We start from the raw sequence: 22,624 nt of genomic DNA, 5'->3' as shown, positions 1-22,624 counted from the left end.
TTACATCAGATACATCGTGGCATAGATTTACTTTGCGAGCGTTTGCTTTTCTCTGGAGTTGACTCTTTTTACTCCAGAACAGCTTTGCTTTGGAGAGAGTTTTACATGCGGACGGCAAAGAGAAAGCCAAGAGAGGAAGTCTGCGCCAGCCAGCCGACCTGCGTTCCCTTTGGAGCGCATCTGGAAGTGATTTCGGGAAGAGCCTTTTGGGGCGGGAGGCTTGGATTCCCGGCCACTGAAGGAGGGCTGGAAGAAACTCGAGCCCTTCAAAGTCAACGCAAGCGGAGGTGGGTTGTGGACAGCCGAGGCACTCGCTTGGAAACAGCGTATTGGCCTCGGGACTCCTGGGCCCCTTGGGATTTCCAATGGGATCTTAGAAGCAGCAGAAGCGAAGTTTAGCAGCCCCTGCGAGACCAGCTGCAATTCCAACGCTCCGCCCTGCCCCGGTTCTGGACCAGGGAGCCCAAAGCCTCCCTCATCAACCATCAGGTAAGCAGAGCAACTTACAGGCGAGGTACTCTCCCATTTTGACGGCTCTGTCTACAGCGCTTGTTTATGTTGTTGTGGACTCAAAGACTTACATCAGAGACGGCAGACAGCCCCCTTCACAGACTTTGCCTCTGAAAGTCCCCTGCTTTGTAACGGTACCGGTACCATCCTACCAGAAGCTTTGCTCTCAAGACAAATCCAAAATGTTCAGTGGTCAAGCTTTTCACATCGTGGGTTGTTTCCCAGAGCAGAGTTTATCCCCACACCCTCCCACCCCTGCCCTAATAGTATGATGTTTTTGTTTGTTTGCATCGGACTTTAAGGATGGAGATCAGGAGTTACTTAGTACAAGAGATCAATGCTAGCATTTAATGTGAGTCTGTTTCTGAGCCAAAATGACCTAGCTGAGTTATGATTCATGTTTTTGGAATCTGTCCTCAGAAACTCTTTTGGGGCCTCCATCCCCAGAAAGAGAGCTAGCTGGCAGTCGTAGGATTCTGTGGGTTTGTTGTGGAATGGGACTCACAGTGTTTTGTTTAACTTCCAAAAACTGTCTCATGTTCCCTTTAGCGGTACATAAGACATCTCGGATAAGTCCAGCAGACCCTTGTCGATAGCGTGTGATAGGAGTTAAGGCGGGCAGTAAACACAGCTTAAAGAGAAAGACCATAGAATCCGTCTAGATGTTTGAATATGCTGCCGAGATCAGTCCTGCCGCATTCAGCCCATGCAGCCCGCTAGCCAGTGTGACGCTAGTGGGTTGGTCTTGCCTCTGCATTTTTCTCGAAATGTTTTGGTATTGCGCTTCGGTGCAATATCCTTTTTGTGTTACATAACGGAATCCTAGTCCTCCCTCTGATACAGTCAACACCAGAGCTGCGCCCTACAGCAGTGAGCGCCTGGGCCGTGTGCCAGGGAGGAGCTTTATAAGCTTGGTCTGGTCACATCACAATGTGACCCACAGGGTCTGCAGGGAAGAAGGCTCAGGGTGCTCCACTTCCCTGGCAAAGCAGACAATGGCAGTGTGGGTGACAGGAGCGACCACACACCCTGTCCTGGGCAGGACTGGCTCTCCCTGTGATGTTCTGGTGGCTCCAGGTGTTCCTCGTCTCGTCTTCTCCCCAGGGCCCTGCTGTCTTCGTCCCTCCGCTTAAACACTACCCCCCAGCTCTCTTTTCTCTAGCTCCTCTTTCCTCTCAGAGAAAAGGTCGTGTTTTCATTTCTCGATCCCAAGGAACATCGTTTCTTTGGTTGCTTCCTTAAGGTCAGTTTTTCAAAGGCTGTCCAGAAGGACATTGTCCCATGAGGAAGGAGCGCCAAAGACCCAACTGAAGGATCGAAAAGTAGAAAAACACTTTAAATGTCACAGCCCTCTGCCTTTTCTTCCCCTCTTTGAAGCTGTCACTGACCAGTACCTTGCCTCAGGAATCCCTTGTTCCATCAAGGGCACTAGAAACTCCCAGCTCTACCTCTGGCTGTCTGGAGACAGGCCGACAGGCTTTTCTGCACTGGAGGGTTGACTTGTTACCACAGGAAGAGCGTGACTTGGAAGTCGTTCAGCCTAGAGAAGCTTATAGGGGTGAACGCTGTGGGGCTTCCTTCCAGAACCCTCTGCCTGCATCCTTAGAATGGGACCACGGGCTCATCTCTGATACGCCGACTTCTTTCTTTCAGCGAGTAACGAGCAGAGTGACAAGGGCCTCTTACCCTTGCCTTCTCTTTCCTGTTGTTTATTCAGACTGTTCCGTGACAGGACAGGCAGACCCAGAGGGGAGTCACACTCCTGACCTCAGCCATCATGAAGGGAGACAGGCACAGCATGACTTTACAGAATCAGTTGGGAGGCTGTGAGTAGCGGTGGTGCACACCTTTCATCCCAGCCCTCGGGAGTCAGAGGCAGGCGGATCTGAGTTTGAGGCCAACCTGGTCTACAGAGTGAGTTCCAAGACAGCCAGAACCACACAGGGAGACGCTGTCTCGAAACGCCAAAAGGACAAAGAAAGAAAAGAAAACAGTGTGGAAAGTTCACAGATGGCATGGATCCGGGGAGGGCACCAGGCCAGGCAGCCGCTGCTTGAAGGAGCTGAGGAAGGGGCTTTGTGGGAAGATGGCTGCTTGAACGAAGTCTGAAGACCAGAAGCCGTAGAGTTGGCATGAAGAGGCTGGCTGATGGGGACTGACGATAGGCTGTTCAGCCTGTCCAGAGGCGTGACACTGGGGCTCAGTCACCTTAATCTTCGGGGGTACCCATGAGGGTTTTTAAGCAAGAATGGAATGACAAGAGCTAGGTGGGAGAGGTAGGCTCATTTTTAAAGCTGACAGATAACTGTATTTTTAAGCGGCGTGGTGTGGCATTTCAAGCGTAGAGTGACTCGCTGGCTACACTGGTATTTCTATCACATCAGACACCTGTTGTTGCTTCCTTTTTTTTTTTTTTTCCGAGACAAGGTCTCTCTATGTAGCCCTGGCTGTCCTGGAACTCACTCTGTAGACCAGGCTGGCCTCGAACTCACAGCGATCCCCCTGCCTCTGCCTCCCAAGTGCTGGTATTAAAGGCATACACCATCACGGCTGGCTTACCTGTCGCTCCTTTGTGTTGGAAACATTGGAGATCATTAGTTGTGGGGAATGTTCAGCTCTGTGTTGTCAACTGTAGCTATCCCGTGTTGTCGGATGTTACGTGTTATCTCTCCCATATAGCCGCACCTGCTACTGTTTAGCCGCGCTGTGTCTGTCCGCCCAGCGCCACGAGTCATCCAGTACGGTTCTAAAGCACGCTCACCATCTTGTGTTCTCTGAAACAAACGGAAAAGCAGTGAAAATGGCACCAATTAAAAGAGTACAAAGAACAAAAGAAAGCAAACCAAGCTATAGAACAGCAGATTGGAATTAAGGGATTTAAGTGTGGACTGCTTATTGGATGACAGTATTAATGTTATTTTTCTTAGATGCGATCACGGCATTTTTATTCTGTAGGATGTCTTTGATTTGTTCGCATTTTAGTATACCTTTGTTTTTGTGTATGTGAGTGTGTGCACACGTGTGTGGGTCCACGTTTGCACATGTAGAAGCCAAAGAAAGGTGTCAGGTGTCCTCTGTTCTTCCTCCTGGTTCCCTTGAGACAGTACCTCTAAGCCCACCCATCCTCTCTCTCTGCCCGATAACACTGGAGTGGTGGTCACACATGGTCATGCCTGGCTTTTTACATAGGAGCAAGGGGTTTGAACTCAGAACTCCAGGCTTGTGTAGCCAGCACTCTTAACCACAGAACCATCTCCCCTGCCCACACCCTACCCTCACTTTTTTAAAGGAGGAATGCTGAGCCAAGCCTGGTGGTGCAGGCCTTTAATCCCAGCCCTCTGGAGGTAGAGGCAGGAGGATCTCACTGAGTTCAAGGCCAGCCTGGTCTACAAAGCGAGTTTCAGGAAAGCCAGGGCTACACAGAGAAACCCTGCCTCGAAAAACAAACAAAATTGAAAAGAGGCATGCTGACATACTCAGGGGTGTTGCTGTTGCCCAATGCCTGCAGCTTCAAAGTGTGCACGCTTGTGGGTACAGCGGCCGAGCAAATGCAACGCCTCGCTAGCAAGCTGGCGAAACGCCCAAAGGTATTTTATTTCAACGTGTGTAAACTTGAACGGTTTCAAGTGAAACAAAGAACATAGAACGAGGCTGTTGAGGCTTCACGTGTGTTTCACATTGACTGTACATAGTTATCAGGCAACGAAAAAAAGGCCCACGTGGCAGTTAAGTCGGCAATTGATTGGGTAAGGGGAGGGGACCGGAAGGCTGGATGGGAGGCACTGCAGAGCCGGTAAGGGGGTGAGATGAGGCAGGACGGGAGGAGAACCTAAGTACCAGTTAGACGGTGCAATTCACCAGAGTCAGTGATGGCTCCAGCGAGGGATGAGAAGAGGAAGGAGATGCCAGGGTGCACCCGAAGGAGCCACTGCAGGGCCCCGAGGTGCTGAGTTCATGAGGAACACGCAGGCTCTCTGGCTGTCCTATAACAGGGCTGCATAGTCATCCGGGCCCACTGGTGTGTTTGAGAGGTTTATATTGCTAGGTGCTGAACACAAGTCAAGGAGCAAAGAGACACAAGTCCCAGTTTCACGATGCTTCTGATGTTTCATTATGGGGAACAGACTAGGGAAGGGGACAGATGCAGGGGGCAGCCTCGTGGGTAGAGATGACCATTGAGGACGTGAAGTAAGAGCTGCTGCGTCTGGGTGTTTTCACTAAGAGCTGGAGGGTGGAGAGGTGGCAAGTGTGTGAAGAACATTCCAGATTGCGCGCGGGGGGGGGGGGCGGGGGCTTGGTGTTGGATAGGAGGGGACAGGTGGAAGGACGCTGACACTGGCCTCTGCCTGGCAAAGAGGCCAGGGTGATCGTGTGGTATCTTACAGCAGGCGCTGTCTGCATCCTCCCTCTTCCCCAGGAGCTTGGAAGGCCCGGGAGGGCTTCAGGCAGAGCCAAGCAGCAGGCACAGCGTGACTCAGGCTCAGCACATCTGCTCGGCTGTAGACCTGCTGGAAGGTGATAAGGCAGAACTTCTGTAAGACTGTACTACAGGACAGTCAAAAGATGATGTCTGTAGACTAGGGTGGGGCCCTGGAGGGTGGTGATAATTCTGGATGCATTCTGAAAGCAGAACCAAAAGGTTATGTCGTCAGTCTCCATGTAGATACAGAGAGGGAGGCTGAAGATACCGTGGTTTGCTTTTGGTTGGAACAGTTATAAAAGTGAGGTTGTGGAGAACTGGTTTGGGGAAGACTGGGAAATGTGTGCTCTGGGGAAGTGGCAGGAGCTCCAACTGGAACACGTGGATGCCTTGGAGCAATGATGCCAAGAGTCCCTGTGGCAGGCTTGAGCTGGGGGCAGAAATGTGAATATAGCTGTCTTGTAAATAGTATTTAAAACTGGGAAGGTTTAAACATGGAGGGGTTTCTTCAGGAGGAAGAGAAGGAAAGAAATCCTCGACTTGGATGATCTCTCATCTTCATGTTAAAGTTCAGGAGCGGGGAGCTAAACAGGTGGGGACTGAGCTGGGCAGTGGTGGCGCACGCTTGGGAGGTAGAGGCAGGCGGAGCTCTGTGAATTCAAGACCAGGTTGGTATACAAAGTGAGTTCCAGGACAGCCAGATCTACACAAAGAAACCCTGTCTCAAAAAACTAAACCAAAACAACCAAAAAGATGGGGACAGGCTGAGTGGTGTTGGCACATGCCTTTAATCCCAGCACTCGGGAGGCAGAGACAAGCAGATCTCAGTGAATTCGAGGCCAGCCTGGTCTATGGATCAAGTTCCAGGACAGGCTCCAAAAACTACAGAGAATCTATGTATTAAAAACCAAAAATTAATTAAAATAAATAAGAAGATGGAGACAGTAGAAGAGACTAAACTTGCACCCCCAGAAAGTTGGGAAAATGAGGGACGTCACAGAGTTTGTGGAGGAGGGGAGTGGGCACACCACTGAGGGATGTGTCTCATGGAATCTTCTAGCATTCAGGACTTGATAACCCAGACAGTGCCCTCATAGGCTCCGTCCCAGTGTTACTTTTCTTGCTACGGAGACAGAACACCCAACAAAAGCAAATCAAGGAAGATTTGGTTCATGGGGCACAGGCCCTCAGGACAGGGAAGGCAGCAGGACAGAACGAACTCGGGAGGCAGCAGAGGGCAATGAATCTGGTGCTTCGCCGCCTTTCTCCTTTTCGTCCTGTTTGGGACCCTGGCCCATGAGGGTCTTTCGACCTCGGCTGAGCCTCTCTGCAGACACCCGCACAGCTGCACAGGTGACTCCTAGGTGATTTCTAAATCATGCCAAGCTGGCAATCAAGACTAGCTACCACAGGGGTTGGAGAGATGGCTCAGTGAACTAAGGGCACATATCGTTCTTGCAGAGTGTATTGGTGACTGTTTTGTTGCTGTGATAAAGCGTCATGGCCGAGGCAACCTGTGGAAGAAAGAGTTTGGGCTGATAGTTCAGAGAGTCCATGAAGGCAGGAACACAAGCAGAGAGCTCACATCTTGAACCATGAGCATGAAGCAGAGAGCGCCCTCTTGTGGAATCGAATATTTAAGTAAAGCTGTGTTGCCTTTGTTCATTATGCTGCATTTGTTTAACTAAGTAAAGATACATTGTATTTGTTTCACCTGGCCTGCCTAAAGCACCTGAAATGGTCTCATAAAGAGCTGAACAGTCAGTAACTAGACACAGGACGGATATGCAAGGCTGGTGGACAGAGAGACAAGGGGAATCAGCCAGCCAACCAGGTAGAGACGGAGGAAGCAGGAGAGCAGGGTGGACAGTATGCGGATGAGGTAAATGAGCCTCACGGCAGCACACAGGTTAATAAAAATGGGTCAATTAAGTTAAAGAAAAAACTAGAAACAAGCGTAAGAGCCTGGCGATGGTGGCGCACACCTTTAATCCCAGCACTTGGGAGGCAGAGGCAGGCGGATCTCTGTGAGTTTGAGACCAGCCTGGTCTACAGAGCTAGTTCCAGGACAGGCTCCAAAGCCACAGAGAAACCCTGTCTCGAAAAACCAAAAACAAAACAAAAAAACCAAAAAAACAAAAAACAAGCGTAAGCTAAGCCTGAGAATTCATAATTAAAAATAAGCCACGGTGTAATGATTTGGGGGCTGGCGATCCAAAGAAAGCCCGCTACAGAGCACACAGAACATCATAAGGCTTTAAAACCCCAAACCCTGCCCTCAGTAACATACCTTCCCCTACAAGGCCATACCTCCTAAACCATGGAACAACATCATAATCAGGAACCAAATGTTCAAATGTCCGAGAATATGGGGAGCCCCTAATTCAAACCACCACATGTAACACATGTTAGTTCCATGTCAGGTGACTTAGAGTACCTGTGACAACAGCTCCCGGAGAATCCAAAGACCTCCATGGGTACTGGCGCTCATGTGTGTGCCTAGAATTAAAAATAATAAAATGAAATGTTTAAGTACATTCGCTGCCACAGTCTTAGACCTTGGATTTAGCCTTAGACTGCTGGACTCAGGCCTCTGCCTCCTCTACATGTTTTCTACTAGATTTATTTTGATATTGTGTGTATAGGTGTTTTGCCCACATATATGTAAATATAGTTTGTAAATGTAGTGCCAGTGGGGGCCAGCAGAGGGCACTGGATCACTGGACTGGAGTTCCTGGACCTGCCAGGTGGGTGCTGGGAACTGACCCCTAGGGACTCACTCTGCAGGAGCACTAAGTGCCCCTAACCCCTGAACATGACTGTGGTCAGAGGAGAGCTCTGGGGACTGGGTTCTCCCCTTTTATCTTTATGTCTGTTATTTTTTGTTGTTTTGGTTTTCTATATCTATCATTTTTATCTCAAAATGAACAGCGAAGGAGACTATTGACTGAGAGTGGCTGACCAGTGGATGCTCTCCCTGTTGGTAGTGTTGGTAATTCGGGCAAAGGGAATGTAAAAGAAGAGAAGGGGGAAGGAGATGGGCCTCTGGGGACAGGAGCAGCAGAAGAGAAGAGGGAAGCAGTGAGAGAGAAAAAAACAGGGAGAGACAGAACTGGGCAGAGAAGCAGAAAGGCACACACACACACACACACACACACACAGAGAGAGAGAGAGAGAGAGAGAGAGAGAGAGAGAGACAGAGAGAGACAGAGAGAGAGACAGACAGACAGAGAGACAGAGAGACAGAGAGAGATGGGAGGCAGGCAGGGCCCTTTACAAAGGGAACATTGTGAACGTGTGCAGCAGGAGGTGTTCTCAGTGGCTGCGGCTGAGGCTTTGTCCTCTCAGGAACCCAAGAGCAGGCCAGTACAGATGCCTAAATACTGACAACATTGAGGCATTGTATTCCTAACCTTTTCCAATAATAAATATATCACTGGGATTTGATTGATTGATTGATTGGGGTTTTGAGGCAGGATTTCTCTGTGTGGCCCTGGCTGTCCTGAGACACTCCTGGAGTATTATCATCTTGGACTCTGAAGCCCTCTGGAGCCGTAAGCCCAAATAGACTCTTCTTCCTCAAATTGCCTTGGCTGTGGTGTTTTATCACAACCACGGAACAGTAACTAACTAGTCACTGCAGGCTGGCCTTGAACCCACGGAGATCCGCCTGCCTCTGCCTCCCAGTGCTGGCATTAAAGGCGTGCACCACCACTGCCTGGCTGATTGTTTTTTTAATGACATTTTTTTACTCTTCAATTCACAGGTCCTGGTTGTTATCCAGGTGGATACACATGGCTCTTCTACGCAGAAGTAAGAACTGAACTTGTGAAAAGAACCATAAAGATGTTTCAGAGGAGTGTTCTAATGATGTGCTCTCTCTCTCTCTCTCTCTCTCTGATTTTCATAGACCATTTTCCCACAAGCAATTTTGGCATGGTCATTTGAGGATTCCTTTGTGATGTTGTTGAGTTTGGCTATAAATGGATTTACCATTGGTCATATAATCATGGATCATATAGACATATAATTTTTATATATGTAACACACACATATTGATTTTTTTTCAAGACAGGGTTTCTACAGGTAGACCCAGCTATCCTTTAACTAGCTCTGTAGACCGACCAGGCTGGCCTGCAACTCCCAGTGCTGGGATTAAAGGCATGCGCCACACTGCCTGGCCTGGATCGTATCTTTTTAAAGATATTACGATCATTTCCTCACTCTAAATGAGTATTCTCGTTCATGCCTAAGTATTTGTAAGGCTCCATTCTTAGTCTTAAAGAGCCACATCCAGGGGGCTGGAGAGATGGCTCAGTGGTTAAGAGCACTGCCTGCTCTTCCAAAGGTCCTGAGTTCAATTCCCAGCAACCACATGGTGGCTCACAACCATCTGTAATGAGGTCTGGTGCCCTCTTCTGGCCTGCAGACATACACACAGACAGAATATTGTATACATAATAAATAAATAAAAAAAGTATCATTTAAAAAAAAAAGAGCCACATCCAGTCTCTAGACCTTTCAAACTCCTATATTCTCCTGATTTTAGATAGAACATTATTAATTTGAGGGTAAACACAGCGACCTAATGCTGTTACTATGACTCTAGAGTTGCCTGAATTAAATGAAAACGAAAGGCATCCAATTAGATGTGAACTTCATATAAATGTTCAGAATCGCACGGAACATACTTAACCGAAACATTCTTTTCTTCTGGCAACTTTTTGTCAGTGGTAACAGCCATGGGAGGGTCAGGTATGGGGTCACCGCTCTAAACACAGTGGTAGGTGAACAGTCACCAGATCTCCTGAGACCTGAGAACATTTTACTTTTGCCTGGCCTGTAGCTAGCCATGGCTGAATCTCCCCCAAGAGGGGGAAGGACAGCTGGAAGCTGCACCTCAGCCAGACTGAACCACCATGAGGGGCTCCATGTAGTTTCGGAAGGCATCTAAGACTCTCTAGGTCATTCTTCCTACAAATATGAATACAAGAGCCTGAGGGTCAAAGGTAAACCAGCACAAAACCAGTAATTACCTTTAGAGAGAAATTTTCAATTTTTATTTTTATTTGTATCAGAGAAGCCCACAGAGGCTTGGGGAAGTTAAGTTTTCACCGCTAGGAGGTGATAAAAATGAGGTTTGAATCTGACTTCCTATCCCAGCTCCTGCTATTCCCCCACAACAGAGTTATAGTGTAACTCAAGCAGACTTGGACTCCCTGTGATCCTCCTGCCTCTGCCTGGTGATTGCAGGGTCACACACCTGACTTCACGCTTGTGTCTGTCCTTGGCAAAATCCCATCTCCCCAGTTTTTGTCATCTGTGTTCATTCTGTCTTCCACATTACTTTAGAGGTTGTATTTAAACTAACTTATGTTTAATAAAATAGGTATATTTTATAACAGTAAGTTTCTATCCTTTCTGTAAATGGGAATATATATATATCCTGCCACAAAAGATGATTCATAAAATATATTCAATTGGAAGAATGTTCAGTTTTAGCCGGGTGGTGGTGGCGCACGCCTTTAATCCCAGTACTTGGGAGGCTGAGGCAGGCGGATCTCTGTGAGTTTGAGGCCAGCATGGTCTACAAAAGCTAGTTCCAGGACAGGCTCCAAAGCTACAGAGAAACCCTGTTTCGAAAAACAAACAAAAAAAAAAAGTTCAGTTTTGAGTACCCTGTGTTGCTTGCCTGCAACGTTGCAATCAGAGACTGGCTTTTTCACACAGGACCTGCTATTGCTTAACTCTGAACACAATTGCCCCCGCTCATTTTACCAACAACCGGCAATGTGTCTTCTGCCCTGCCCCCTCCTGTCCCTCCTGTTCCTGGGTAAGTACCAAAAGCTAACATCGTCACTAATGTGGAACAGCTGGAGACCGAGAACTCGCAGCACTGAGGTCCTGACCCAGAGCCAGGATCGTCTGTCCCTCGTCTTGGACAGGCATTTGAACCAATTGAAACGCAACTAGCTTCTAGCTTCTACCGCTTTAAGCCTGTTCAGAATTAGCAGTAGCTCGTGAAAGGCATTCTAGAAATGAAGCTGTTTGTGTAGTGGATCAAATATTCATGTAAGGCAGCCTCTTGTGGTGACCGGGTTCGAGGCCTTTGTCATGAGACTTCCTGGGCCTGGCTCTTCCTTTCTTATTTAGTACTCCATTGCTGTGTGTGCGCAGCCCCAGACTGCCGCATCCTCTGCATGGCTGGCCCAGACTGCTGTGTCCCCAGTACGGCTGCCCCAGACTGCCACGCCCTCTGTATGGCTGCCCAAGATGCCCCTACCTCTGTATGGCTGCCCAAGCTGCTGTGTCCTCTGCATGGCTGCCCCAGACTGTTGCGTCCTCTGTATGGCTGCCCAATCTGCCGCGTCCTCTGTACATCTGCCCCAGATTACCACGCCCTCTGTATGGCTGCCCCAGATTACCACGCCTTCTGTACGTCTGCCCCAGATTGCCACGCCCTCTGTACATCTGCCCCAGATTGCCACGCCCTCTGTATGGCTGCCCCAGATTGCCACGCCCTCTGTACATCTGCCCCAGATTGCCATGCCCTCTGTACGTCTGCCCCAGATTGCCACGCCCTCTGCATGGCTGCCCCAGATTGCCACGCCCTCTGTACGTCTGCCCCAGATTGCCACGCCCTCTGTATGGCTGCCCCAGATTGCCACGCCCTCTGTACGTCTGCCCCAGATTGCCACGCCCTCTGTACGTCTGCCCCAGATTGCCACGCCCTCTGTATGACTGCCCAAGCTGCTGTGTCCTCTATGGCTGCCCCAGACTGTTGCATCCTCTGTATGGCTTCCCAAACTGCCATTCTGGTTTTTTTTTTTTTCCATCTTTTTCTTTTAGTGGTTTGAGGTTGACAGATCAGCCTTTGATGTGTTTTCTTCTTCATTTCAGTTAACCAAGTGCTGCTGTTCCTTCTGGCCCTGACCCTCTGTGGGATTCTGTACAAGAAGGTTCACAGGGGATCTGTACTCAAGCCTGAAGCCGGTGAGCAAGCATGGGTTCTGCCAAAAGACACCTAAGAGGGTAGTTTCAGTATCTCCCACCAGGTCCTGCCAGTGTTTGGGGGGCAGATAACAGCGTGGTTAACTCCTAAGGACTCGTTTGTAAAATAGCTTCCGTAGGGCGGCAGCTCTGTTACACTCCAGAATGACCAGTGCTGCTTAAACTGTAGTCTGTGTAAATGTCACGTGAGGACTTGTTAGAACACGCCTGTGATCCCAGCTTCCAGAGGTTGAGGTAGGAGGGTTGTGAGTTTGAGGCTAGACTGGTCTACCTAGTGAGTTTGGCGCCAATCTGAGTTACAAAGTGAGACCTGTCTTGAACAAACAAACAAAAGAAAAGCTCATGACTAGATCCCACCTGAGGCTGAGCCTCACAGAAAGTTTCTTAGAAGCTCCAAGCTGGTGCTCATGTTCTTGGTTCTTGGACCCACCTTGAAGGACAGCTCTGCACCCTGTCCCTTTAGATCCTCTCCTACATTTTGAGAATTGTCCCTTCCCTTCTCTTCCTGCTGATCCATTCCCATTTGTCCAGAAATGGTTCCCAATAACTCAACTTAAAAATGACTCTTCAGAGGGCTCCGAGTCACTGATTTTGATGGTTTTCTTAGGTGATGATTCCGAATCCCCTGAGGACATGGAAGAGGAGATTCCAGTGGTGATCTGTGCGGCCCCAGGGAGGATGGGTGCAACCATGGCTGCCATCAACAGCATCTACAGCAACACCGATGCCAACATTGTGTTCTATGTCGTCGGACTACGAAACACGCTGCCTCGAATAAGGTAGTTTGTACTGCGTTTTTGGAATGTTCTATTTCTTTCAATGTTCTTTTTTCTCTTCAGATGGGCCCTTACCACCTTCACCTTCTCTCCTTCCTCCTCCTCCCTTTTCTTCTTCTAGATTGATAGCTATCATTAGCATTATTGAGAGGAAGTCCTGGGCTTATTTGTGACTTGACTAATGAATTTCTAGATGAGGAAACGCCCACAGGGCCTCATTATTAAATAAGACAACAGCTGCTTCTGCAGATGTAAACCCTCTGGTGGACTAAAGAACCCCAGTCCTGGAGCAGCTTACTGGAAAATCTTTCAAGTATTTGTTCTTGGCCAGGCTGAGGAAGGCCTGTGAGCCTCTACTGAGGAGGTGGAACCTGGATGATCACTGGGGGCTACAGGGGAAGGCAGAGGGAAGACTAGCTAATCTCAGTGCCTGAGTGAGGACCTGGATCATCCCAGCGGAGGAGGGGAGAACAAGTGCTTTCCATTTTCCCTCTTTTCCTAACCTGGGAAAATACTTGCACAACCCTCACTAGCTAGTTTAGGGAAAGAGGCCAGAGATTTACTCAATGACTCACACAGATTAAACACAGACCCTACCACTGAATCACACTTGATCTGTAATGGCTGGACTACAAACTTACAGCGATATAACTTTATAGGTCATACTATAACTTTGAACTTATTTTTACAATATCCTGCCATACTAAAAAGATGGACCAGAGAGTAAGAAGAAATTAACAAAAAATCAAACTTTAAATGCGTTTTAGAAACACAGGATAAGTGTGTAATCTTGGTCCTCAAGCCCAGGAATTAAAAGAGAAAGCTGACAGACTTGTCTGTATAACCCAAGAACTTCTGAATAATGAAGAACTGTGAATGGGATTAGTTATAAAATCGATTAGTAAAAAGTATGGCTTATAGTGAAGAATTGTTGCAAAAAAATTTAAGTTTAAGCCTAGTGGAAAAATAAGCATAAACTCTGAACAGACACCAAGGCCCGGAATTCCACCCCAGGTCCTTAAACAACACAGTCACCAAGAGCCAACACTGTCCTCCTAGTGCTCGAGGCTGAGGAACGAGGGTTGGAAATTAGAGACCAGACTGGGCTGCGCAGTGAGACATTCTCCAAGCTAAACAAACCAGCCAGCCAAAATGGAACAGGTCACACAACTCATAGACACAAACGGTCAAGAAAGTGGGCCGTCTCCCAGCTCCTGGCTGGTGGGCCTTCCTCCTCCCCCATGTTTACATATTTTCAAACCAGTTCTCGTGGAAGTAGAACACAAGAGTAGAGCATAGGGACCCACTGCGCATCTCAGGAAAATCTCCACAAGCAAATATACTTCCCTGACGACTGCCACGTTCCCACCAACAGTGGCAAGAGTCTGCCGCTGAGCTCCCGACGCCCAGGCCTCTTCCGCCAATTTGTGATCAACAGCAAATGTTGCCATCTGTGGCTTGGGTCATTGCCAGGTCTGTTTCGAGATTATTTCTGCCATTATATTCTCTTAATGAATCCGATGAGAGAGATACGCCCTGTAAGGCTGAGTGATGTGTGTGTTGGGGGGGGGGGAGTGGGTGGAGGGAAGGAAGAAGGGTGAACAGAGGCGGGAACAAGACGACAGCCGGGAAAGCTACACGTGTTGGCACGGCATGCGCTCCTGTCCCTCAGCGGTAACATGTGGCTGTCGGTCTGGCGGGTACAGGGGCTGCTGGATAAGGGAAGGGACATGTCTTGTTCCTCCAGTTTCCCCAGGCGAATTTCTGATGTGGGGGGCATATACTTGGCTATTACTGTCTTGTTAATTTCCTTGGCAGAGTTATGAGACGGGGGTGGGGGTGGGGAAGGGGGCGACTGGAAGCTAGACCAGATGGAGAAGCAATCGGAAGGATTTACAGCATGAAAGCTGTTTGCAGACGCTGTTTTAACTTCCGAAGGCCACAGCAGACTAGCCCCCGGGTTGGCATGCAAATTGAATCGAGGAAAGATTGGACGTGTGTACTAGAGGTTTTTGGTCATCTCTCTAGAAAATGGATCGAACATTCTAAACTGAGAGAAATAAACTTCAAAATTGTGGAGTTCAACCCGATAGTCCTCAAGGGGAAGATTAGACCAGACTCATCGAGGCCTGAGCTGCTCCAGCCTGTGAGTAAGAGCCTTGTACACGGTGGGGACGGTCCTGAGTTCATGTATACCGTGGAGCCCCAGCCCTCTGTCTTAGGGTCTGCAGAGAGAAACCAGGACCAAAAAGCAAGTCGGGAGGAAAGGCTTTGTTCATTCAGTTTACACTTCCACACACTGGTCATGGAAGGAACTCAAACAGAGCAGGAACCTGGAGGCAGGGCCTGATGCAGAGGCTATGGAAGGGGGGCTGCTTACTGGCTTGCTCCCCATGGCTTGCTCAACCTGCTTTCTTACAGAACCCAGGACCACCGGCCCAGGGATGGCACCACCCACAATGGGCTGGCCCTCCCCATTTATCACTGACTAAGAAATGCCCTATAGCTGCATCTCGTGGAGGCATTTCCCGCAACTGTGGCTCCTTCCTCCGACTCTAGCTTGTGTCATGTTGACCAAACCTGCCAGTGCACCATCTGGTGCGCACATAAGATGTTTCAGACTCACGAGTGCTAGAGCCCGACAAAGCTTTGCTTATTTATAACTTAGCAGCCACCTGCTCCGGGGAGGATTTAAGATGGTTTATATAAGCACGATAAAAGAAACTACATTTGTGTGTGTGAAGAGGACTGGGGGTGGTGGTGGCGGTGGGCCAGGGAGCAAGGCCAGCAAAAGCGTTCCAAGCACTTCCTCGCTGTATCCTCTGTACCTAATCATCATTTAGCTCCTACTCTTCCAAAGGCCAAGGAAAGCCAGCCGTGTGACAGCTATGAGCCTCAGTTGATGGCCACGTCATATTTTAGGAGACAGCTTTTCCTAGCTGTGGGGGTTAATTTTTCTTCCAATAGCACCCACAAAGACTCCCCCTCCTTCATGAAGAGCAGTGTGTGTATGTGTGTGTGTGTTATATGCTTGTGTGCCCAGTGGACCCCAGCAGGCCTTTCTCCAGCCTCCTCCTGGTTCCTCACCTCTCTCCTAGCCCCAGCTTGCCTCCCCCAGCACTGGGGTTCAGACCAGTGTGCTACAGTCATCTTTGCATGTGGGTACCGGGTACCAAGTGGGTATCAAGCTCAGTTCCTCATGCTTCCAGTCCAAAGCAGGTTCTGAGGGCAACCTGCAGAAACTGGCCACCTCCTGTATGCAGTTCATGTACATCCATCCTTTCCAATCAAATTCTAAGGCTTGTCTGTGATATGATCTATTGTCAGCTGGTAACGAAAACGGAACGTCACTAAGGAAAACCCTATGAACTCATGTTTCTGTTTTCTGGATCAAGCGGCTAAAAGGCTTAGTTTGGTGTGTGTGTGTGTGTGTGTGTGCGTGTGTGTGTATATAAGGGGGCAGAAGGAGGGGGGAGAGGGAGAAGAAGAGAAGCGGGTGGGGCGAGAGAATATCTTAAGGCTAATTAGTTGAGAGTTATCTAATTGACAAGGTAGAGAAAGCAGGAAGTCTGGATCCTAAAAGATTGATTGGGGGGCACTGGAGACTCCTACTGCAGCTATCCCTGTACAGGAAGTGGTCACTGCTCAGTGAGTGGGGCCTGGATCTAGGAGAGCTTCTCTGGGCCAGCCTGGCCTCATCCCCAGAACCCAGAGGATCAGGCTCTAAAAGCCTGGGTGAGCCATCACTTCAGCCTGCATACTCCTGTCCACACTTGGGCTAACCAGAGCTGACTTGTAGGTACCACATACCTTGGCCCACCCGTTTCCCTTGTTTTTAACAGCTGAACTTCGTTCGATTTTATCTCCCTCTGCTCATCCGTCAGCACGAGAAAGTCATCTATTTGGACGATGACGTCATTGTACAAGGTACACCCACTCTCTGCCGAGAGCTCTTGGGAGGGCACAGCTCTATATAGCATGGCATACTTTTTCACTTCCCACGTAGCTAGCTGACTTCAAACACTTTGTAACGCGAATACAGCATGGCTGTAAAACTGGGACTATTTTATACTCCCTGGATAATAGAGTGGCTTGCTGAGGGCCCTGCTCTGATTGCTGAGTCTACAGTCATTACCTTGGTAGTCTCTTCTATGCATTCCTGAAATACACAGGAATACAGTGTCTCCGAGGCACCTGGCCATGGCTGTGACTGTGTGTGCACGTTATGTTTGTTCTCGTCCATGTCAGATCAGTGTTCAGAAACTGCCAGCCACAAACCCGGCCAGCACCCGCCTGGACGTTTCACATGGCTTCCTCAGAGGGCACGAACTATCCTCAGAACACTGCCATGCATGGGCAAAGAGGGACCTGTACTCTTTGTTCTATTGAAGCCAGGAGTTAAGCTGTGGTTCCATCTTGCCCCGAGGTACTTGCTGTTTTGATTTAGGATCCTTCCAAATGCAGGTGACATCCAGGAACTGTATGACACCACCCTGGCTCTGGGCCATGCAGCAGCCTTCTCGGACGACTGTGACTTGCCCTCCGCTCAAGACAACAACCGGCTTGTGGGGCTGCAGGTGGGCATGCTCTCTTAGACATCCTCCCTCCCCTTCTCCTCTGCTGCGGGCCCTCTATTCCTCCTCCACAACTCAAGATGATCACACCCTCCCCATCCAAAGCCAGCGGGAACTTGAGGGGATGAGGATGGGGTGAGGGCTCCCTTCTTTCCCACGCACTCGGGCCAGTTTCTGTAACCGCTAAGTCTCACGGTCCTAACCTGAAACATGGCACGGACACTATCCTGTTGTGTGTGAGCTGTTGGGCGTGCTGCCAAGTGTCCACTGCAATGGGACACAGCGAATGTTCTACAAATGATAGCTGTCGTGTTGCTATCACCACAGGCTGTGTTCCTGGGCTCCCAGTACCCACACAGAGGCTCACGACTATATGTAGCTCCAGTGCCAGGAGACCAACGCCCCTTCTGGCTCCCTTGGGCACCAGGAACACACATGGTGCATACATGTCTCTGCCTCTGCCTCCCGAGTGCTGGGATTAAAGGTGTGCACCACCACCACCCGGCTGATAAAATCATTTTTTAAAAGGGACCAATGAGTGGCACTTGTGGACGGGAATGGGAAGGCCACACTGAGTACTGGGACTGGCTGGGGTCAGGAGGGATCTTGAAGCTGGAACAAACAGGATTGATTTGGATGAGGAGGAGCTAAGTCTGGTCTAATGACTCTGGGCTTCTGCCTCAATACCAAGAAGGACAGAAACACTATCCCCTGAGGCAGGCATGTAGCATGGAGCCAGCTTAACAGGACTTGGTACATGCTGCTGTTGGAGCTGCTTAAGCATCAAGAAGGCAACGCCAGGGGCAGGCGCACGGGCAGGCGGATCTCTGAGAGCCAGGCCAGCCTGGTCTACAAGGTGAGTTCCAGGACAGCCAGGACTCTTAGCAGAGAAATCCTGCCTCGAAAAACAAACAAAAACAAAACAAAAATACAACCCCAACTAGGCAGATGTGGCAGTGGAAGGCTGGAGAGACGGAATTTAGCACCCTCAAACAGGCTGAGCTGCCAATGGTGGCAGAAAAGAAAGCAACAGGTGCTGGAGAGAGGCGGGAACTCCGTTTTCAGAGGTCAGAAAAGGGGAGCCGTGAAAACGCTGCCCTGGAAGCCTGCCTTTGTCGTGTACTCACGCAGTGGCGTGCACGCATGCGCACACACACAACTTTAAAAACACGCTGGGCACGGTGGCCCGTGCCTGTAAGCCCAGCACTGGAGAGGCAGAGGTAGGCGGGTCTCTGTTGTAGTTTTTTTTTTTTTTTTTGGTTTTTCAAGACAGGGTTTCTCTGTGGCTTTGGAGCCTGTCCTGGAACTAGCTCTGTAGACCAGGCTGGTCTCGAACTCACAGAGATCCACCTGCCTCTGCCTCCCGAGTGCTGGGATTAAAGGCGTGCGCCACCATCGCCCGGCTCTGTTGTAGTTTTGAAGCCAGTCTGGGCTACATGTCCAGTCCCGGGACAGCCAGAGCGACAGAGTGAGATCTTGCCTCCAACAACAAAACACACCAAAAGAAACCGGCGGCGGCACAGAAGGAAGCCCAGGGACACTGAACGGCAGCTTTTGAGAGCATAACCGTTTCCTAGAAACAGAGGGCTGCACCCTGCTCTTTTGCAGAACACGTACATGGGCTATCTGGACTATCGGAAGAAGGCCATCAAGGACCTTGGCATCAGCCCCAGCACCTGCTCTTTCAATCCGGGCGTGATTGTCGCCAACATGACCGAATGGAAACACCAGCGTATCACCAAGCAGCTGGAAAAGTGGATGCAGAAGAATGTGGAGTATGTGGGGAGGGGGGAGGAGGGTGTTTCTCCACTACTGCTGTCCCCAGCTGGAAAGAGAGAGAGAGAGAGCGCTGAGGGTAAATTTTCATAGAACCTGTTGACCAAGAAAAGGGGCACAGGTGAAAATCTTTCCCCAAAGGATAGTCCGAAGAACGGAGATGAAGTGAAATAAGGGATTCATTCCCTCTATTTCCCGAGTAGGTTGCTTAGCAATGTGTCTTCAGTCTTTTCCACCGAGGAAACTTCATTTATTTTGAGCTTCTTTTATAGGTCTCCTTTTTGAGGGGGACAGGATCTCACTCGGTAGCCCTGGCCTGCTGGCCTGGAACTTGCTATGAAACCAGGCCGGCTTCTTACCTCTGATTATCTGGGATTACCACCACACCTGGCCACAGACCTACTTTTAAGGTTGTCCTCAGCTATATAGGGATTTCACGGCCAATCTGCTCTCCATGAGACTGTTTCTAACAACAAAGATCCCAAGCCAAAAATGAAAAGTTGGGGGAAAGTGAAAGAGGAAAACCTTACGTCTTGTTCTGAAGGGCCGTATTAGCATTTACTCGGTATTTTCTCTTTCTATCTCACGTCTTAGAGAAAACCTCTACAGCAGCTCCCTGGGAGGAGGAGTGGCTACCTCCCCTATGCTGATTGTGTTTCACGGCAAGTATTCCACCATCAACCCTCTGTGGCACATCCGGCACCTGGGTAAGTACTGCCAGGAAACAAGGGAAGTGTATGTTGTACCTACTGACCACCACCAGGCTACCTATAGCCTAGGGCTTCAAACCCTTGGGGTGACCTTGGCCACCCCACCTCCTTAACTCTCAGGCTCGGAATCTGCAAATACAGCTGCTATCTTTAGCTGCAAGATAGTACACTCTAGGATTCACGGAAAGCTTATGAACCTGGGCTGGAGAGGCGGCTCAGCAGTGACTGCCCTTTAAGAGGACCCAGGTTCGATTCCCAGTACCTACATGGCAGCTTAAAACTTTCTGTAATTCTAGTTCCAAGGGATCCGACACCTTCACACAGATATACAGGCAATGAACATGAAATTAAAAAAAAAAAAAAAAAGCTGAGTGGTGGTGGTGCACGCCTTTAATCCCAGCATTCGGGAGACGGAGGCAGGTGGATTTTTGTGAGTTCGAAGCCAGCCTAGTCTACAGAGTGAGTTCCAGGACAGGCTCCAAGAAACCCTGTCTTGAAAAACCAAAGAAAGGAAAGAAAGAAAGAAAAGCTTATGGACTGATGCTTAGCATAGAATTTCTACACAACACTGTGGACAGAGCCCACTGGTGTGTGATGTGTACAATGGCCTTAAATAGTTGGCAATTCAGTGCTATTAAGTCAAATCTCACCATTTCTATATACACAAAATCCCACCAAAGTGAGGTCAGTAATTCTAAGAGCAGCCGTGTGAAGCTGGGCTGGGGTATGGCTCAGTGTATAAAAGCACTTGACATGCCAGGTGGGGGTGGCACACACCTTTAACCCCAGCCAGCACTGGGGAGGCACAGACAGGAGGATCTCAGTGAGTTCAAGGCCAACCTGGTCTGCAGAGTGAGTTTCAGGACAGCCAGGGCTACAGAGAGAACTCCTGTCTCAAAAAACCAAAACAAACACACACTTGCATGTTAGCATGAGAACAATTTGGATCCCAGGGACCCTTGTAAAAGCAACACAAAGCTAGCAATCCCAGGACTCGGGGCAGAGACAGGGTTCTTGGGGCAAGCTGGCTAGCTAGTTCAGCCATATTGGCAAGCTCTGGGTTGAAGATCATTGTTTCAATACTGTAAGAAACTTGTGTCAACTTTGGCCTTCCAGACATGCACACAGAACACAGACACTTGTGCAAATAAGGAAAGGGGAAAAGCACTTTATGATCCTGGAGCAGAGGCAGACTCACACCTGTCGAATAAGGAAAGGGGAAAAGCACTTTATGATCCTGGAGCAGAGGCAGACTCACACCTGTCGAATAAGGAAAGGGGAAAAGCACTTTATGATCCTGGAGCAGAGGAAAGGGGAAAAGCACTTTATGATCCTAGAGCAGAGGCAGAATCACACCTGTCGAATAAGGAAAGGGGAAAAGCACTTTATGATCCTGGAGCAGAGGCAGACTCACACCTGTCGAATAAGGAAAGGGGAAAAGCACTTTATGATCCTAGAGCAGAGGCAGAATCACACCTGTCGAATAAGGAAAGGGGAAAAGCACTTTATGATCCTAGAGCAGAGGCAGACTCACACCTGTTGAAGTGCCAACTACTGACATGCAAGGTGGTCATGATCTTTCCGAGGAAGGGAATCAGGCAAGGTTTGTAAGGTCAGCTAGCTCCCTTGTGCTAATGACAAAAGCAGACTCTGCTGTTGCTGGAGGGCAGGAAAACAGCATCCTCCGCTCACTTGACTACTCAGAGGAGTTTCAGTTACTGACAGAAATTTAATAGCAGAGGATACATATTCCCCCACCCCCACCCCAGGGATTCTCTGTAGCCCTGGCCATCCCGGAACTCACTCTGTAGACCAGGCTGGCCTCGAACTCAGAGATCCACCTGCTTCTGCTGGGATTAGAAGGCGTGCGCCACCACCGCCGGGCGAGGATATGCTCAAAGTATGGTGGACTACTCCGAGGAATGGCAGTGTTAAGCAATCACTGTCTAACCCTTTGGTTTATTTATCAGCTTTGTGGGCCGTAGTACCACCCGGGTGAGGTTGGCAGAGGTGTGACTAACGAGGGGCTTTTACCGTGAGCCTGTACCCAATGTTCCATATAAACTGTACTCACTAACAAGCCTGTCTTCCTCCGCACACTGAAGGCTGGAATCCTGATGCAAGATATTCGGAGCACTTCCTGCAGGAAGCTAAACTACTCCACTGGAATGGAAGACATAAGCCCTGGGACTTCCCGAGTGTTCACAATGACTTATGGGAAAGCTGGTTTGTTCCTGACCCTGCAGGGATCTTCAAACTCAATCACAATAGATGACACTGTGCCTTGGGATCCTGCTAACGCTGTTCCTTATGAGCAGCAGTACCTCTGATACACATGACCTGCAATGTAAGGAAAAGCCGCTGAGGACAACTGAACCACGTACCACACAGGCGGACCTAACTCCTTCAAGTCCAAGTGATAATTACGACTGGCTGGTTCCCACTTCCCTCCACCCCTTTCTGGTGTTTTGAGATAGGGTCTCACTGTGTACCAGGCTGGTCTTGACTCGATGACAATTACATCAGAAAACTTTAAAAGTCTCTAATTTTTCAGTTAGGTATTTTTGTATCTGTTCTTGTTTGTTTTGGTTTTAAGATGGGGGTCTCTCTCTCTCTCTCTAGCCCTGACTGGCTTAGAAGCTACTTATCAACCAGGCTGGCAACAAACTCAAAAGATCTGTATGTTCTGCCTCCTTCGCACTGGAATTAAAGGCACGTGCCACCATGCTTGGCTAAAGGTTTTTCAATTTTTTTCAAAAGGTTGCCAGTTTTTGTATAAAAACTAAAAGTTATAGATATTGCCAGGTGGTGGTGTATGCCTTTGATCCCAGCAGGCAGAGGCAGGAG

The 22,624-nt window shown here is 49.2% G+C and overlaps 1 protein-coding gene across 2 annotated transcripts; it reads left to right on the top strand.

Annotated features, from left to right (window-relative positions):
- The first annotated feature begins 200 nt into the window (after positions 1-200).
- Glt8d2 (glycosyltransferase 8 domain containing 2) lies at positions 201-22,621 on the top strand. Of its 2 annotated transcripts, XM_041664987.1 has the most exons (10): positions 201-489; positions 8,697-8,743; positions 11,831-11,923; positions 12,549-12,720; positions 14,746-14,863; positions 16,560-16,644; positions 17,182-17,294; positions 18,900-19,066; positions 19,662-19,774; positions 21,883-22,620. In XM_041664987.1, exons 2-10 carry the CDS (start codon positions 8,725-8,727, stop codon positions 22,050-22,052), a joined length of 1,050 nt encoding a protein of 349 aa, XP_041520921.1. In that variant the 5' UTR covers positions 201-489; positions 8,697-8,724; the 3' UTR covers positions 22,053-22,620. The 2 variants fall into 2 exon arrangements, with proteins under 2 accessions (XP_041520921.1, XP_041520911.1); XM_041664977.1 differs by lacking the exons at positions 201-489; positions 8,697-8,743 and adding an exon at positions 10,715-10,763 and having other exon boundaries at positions 21,883-22,621.
- Positions 22,622-22,624: the final 3 nt, after the last annotated feature.

Source organism: Microtus oregoni, unplaced genomic scaffold, assembly GCF_018167655.1.
Source record: "Microtus oregoni isolate MIOR12 unplaced genomic scaffold, Mior012 000001F_ref0000356, whole genome shotgun sequence".
Lineage (NCBI taxonomy): Eukaryota > Metazoa > Chordata > Mammalia > Rodentia > Cricetidae > Microtus > Microtus oregoni.
The sequence above is the reverse complement of the archived record's forward strand: the minus strand, read 5'-3'. Positions and strand labels throughout refer to the sequence as shown.